General features: G+C 33.6%; 1 protein-coding gene across 1 annotated transcript in view; it reads right to left on the bottom strand.

Moving 5' to 3' along the window:
* Positions 1–489: 489 nt before the first annotated feature.
* Positions 490–2,175, bottom strand: part of LOC111482381 (sm-like protein LSM7) — a 4,691-nt gene continuing 3,005 nt past the window's right edge. The window contains exons 5-6 of the mRNA XM_023128128.1: positions 1,337–1,389; positions 490–778 (exon numbers count right to left, since the gene is read on the bottom strand). Coding sequence (XP_022983896.1) covers positions 689–778; positions 1,337–1,389 — 143 coding nt within the window. The 3' untranslated portion in view covers positions 490–688. The remainder of the gene's footprint in view (positions 779–1,336; positions 1,390–2,175) is intronic.

The raw sequence follows: 2,175 nt of genomic DNA on the forward strand, positions 1-2,175 counted from the left end.
TTTTTTTTTTTTTTTTTTTTTTTTTTTTTTGGCTTAAAAGTCAGTGGGCTAAAAGGCCAAGGAAAGCAGTGCAGGAGGAGGGAGGGAGGGGCTGGTTAAGGTTGCGTGCAAACTGCCTGAAGTTCCCCACTTTTGCAAGTCGTGGGGAATACATCAGAATATTCCAATGGAAAAACAAAGTAAAATTAAGTTTAGAATAAGAACGAACCATTTGAAGCGTCTAGAAAAGCTTACCAGCACCAAGTTGCAGCTCAGTTCACATAGTTGGCTCGGCTGGCATAAAGTCACCATGATGTACCGAAAGAGAATAAGTTGGGCCATCAACAAAAGAAATCCTTTGTCGGCCAACGGGCAGGGTCCCATGCCACTTTCTACACCTTCAGTTCTTTGTCAGTGTCAGGCACCAGCTGATTGGGCAATGCCATCAAAGCGTCATGTGCTCTTTTAGACTTGGGAAGGCATCCAAAGTGAAGGAACCCAAAAACAGTAAAACTCAAAGAAAGCGGTAAGTTTACTGAAATTAACAAAATTTCACAATTTTACTTCACATGGATAAGTGCTCCACGTATCTAGATAGAAGGGTTCAAACTCAATTGTTTAATAGAGAGAGAGAGGGATCACAAAGAAAATAGCGGAACTTGATATTCAGATAGAGAACAGGGAAAGTAAAGTAGACAAAAAATTACACCTACGCACCATCCGGTTGGATAAAGGGGTTAGCAATCTCGTCTGTACCATCAACTGGAGACACAAGCATTACGGCAGTCCCCCTGCAGACCTGCAGTGAACAGCATGCAAATTGATCATACAGGCTCGTACCCAAAAATAAACACAATTTTGGAACTATGAAGCACGCCTTATAGAACACTTATTTTCTCCTTCTGCATATGCACGCTTAAGAAGAGCCGATTTTTCACTTTTTCCTCGTGATAAAATACTTTAAAATTTTCAACAAAATTTTCATAATAAATAGTTAACCATGCACTAACCCCTAAAATAAAAAAATAAAAAAAAAAGAGCAAGAGAAAGCGTGAGCAGTTTAACATGGTGCAAGTGATAGCTGAGACGAATGGTTGCACAATGCACAAGAATATACAAATATTCAAATGATAGAAACATGCTCGGCTAGAACATATAGGCCTGTGTCCGGTGATTAAGACCATCTAATCTGTTTAGCGCACAGATAATTGCAATTGTCAAAATAAAGTCCAAAGCTGCATGCTTAAATAATAATACTCTGCAGAAAAATAATAAATCTGTTATGGCATCCAAGGCTCTAACCATAGATGCCTTATTTTAAACGATAACTAAAATATGTAGATAGTAAGAATCATACAATAAGACCAAGACGTCTGGTTTGATCTGTTGTCTTCAACGGATCATCAGAATCTGCCGAAAAAGGTCAATACATTAGATATTTCCTGGTGTAAGGATAATATTTTAACTTATTACTCATTCAAAAAAGTACCAAATAAACAGAAGTAAAAGGCCATTACTACCACACAAAAAAGAAAAAAACATGACTGACTAGTAGGTCAACCGAAAAGAATTTAGATATTAAGAAAGTGGGGCATAGGACCAAAATCAAAACAATAGAAACATATCACCACCAAACTAAATCATCTGAATTTGGGAAAATAAAAAACCTTGCCCTTGGGAAAGAGCCTTTTAAAAGTTATGATGTGTAATATGACCTAGATTAAAATATCATTTTGGTCCATGTACTTTGGGTCTCATTTTATTTTAGTTTATGCATGTCCAAATGTCCAAATTTGGTTCTTCTATTTTTAATAAATCTTAATATTAGTTCCTAACAGATAGTTTATTATTAACTTATTAAAAAGTAATGTAATTTTTATTAGCCTCCCCTCTATAATTTTTGGAAACATATCCACATTGTATATTTTTCTTGAATGAAAAATATTGTTATTATTTTATTAAGTTCGTTAAAAATTAGTTTCAAATCAACAATAGAGAGTAATTTAAAGTTTTATTGAAATTATAAGGCCTAGATTTTAAGATTTGAAAGTACAAGGACTATAAGGGGAAGAAATCCAAAGTACATGAACCATAATAGTATTTTAAGATATGAACTATGATGAAAAAAAAAAAAAAAAAAAAAAAAAAAAAAAAAAAAAAAAAAAAAAAAAAAAAAAAAAAAAAAAAAAAAAAAAA

This window comes from Cucurbita maxima, unplaced genomic scaffold, assembly GCF_002738345.1.
Source record: "Cucurbita maxima cultivar Rimu unplaced genomic scaffold, Cmax_1.0 Cma_Scf00007, whole genome shotgun sequence".
NCBI classification, from domain to species: Eukaryota; Viridiplantae; Streptophyta; class Magnoliopsida; order Cucurbitales; family Cucurbitaceae; genus Cucurbita; species Cucurbita maxima.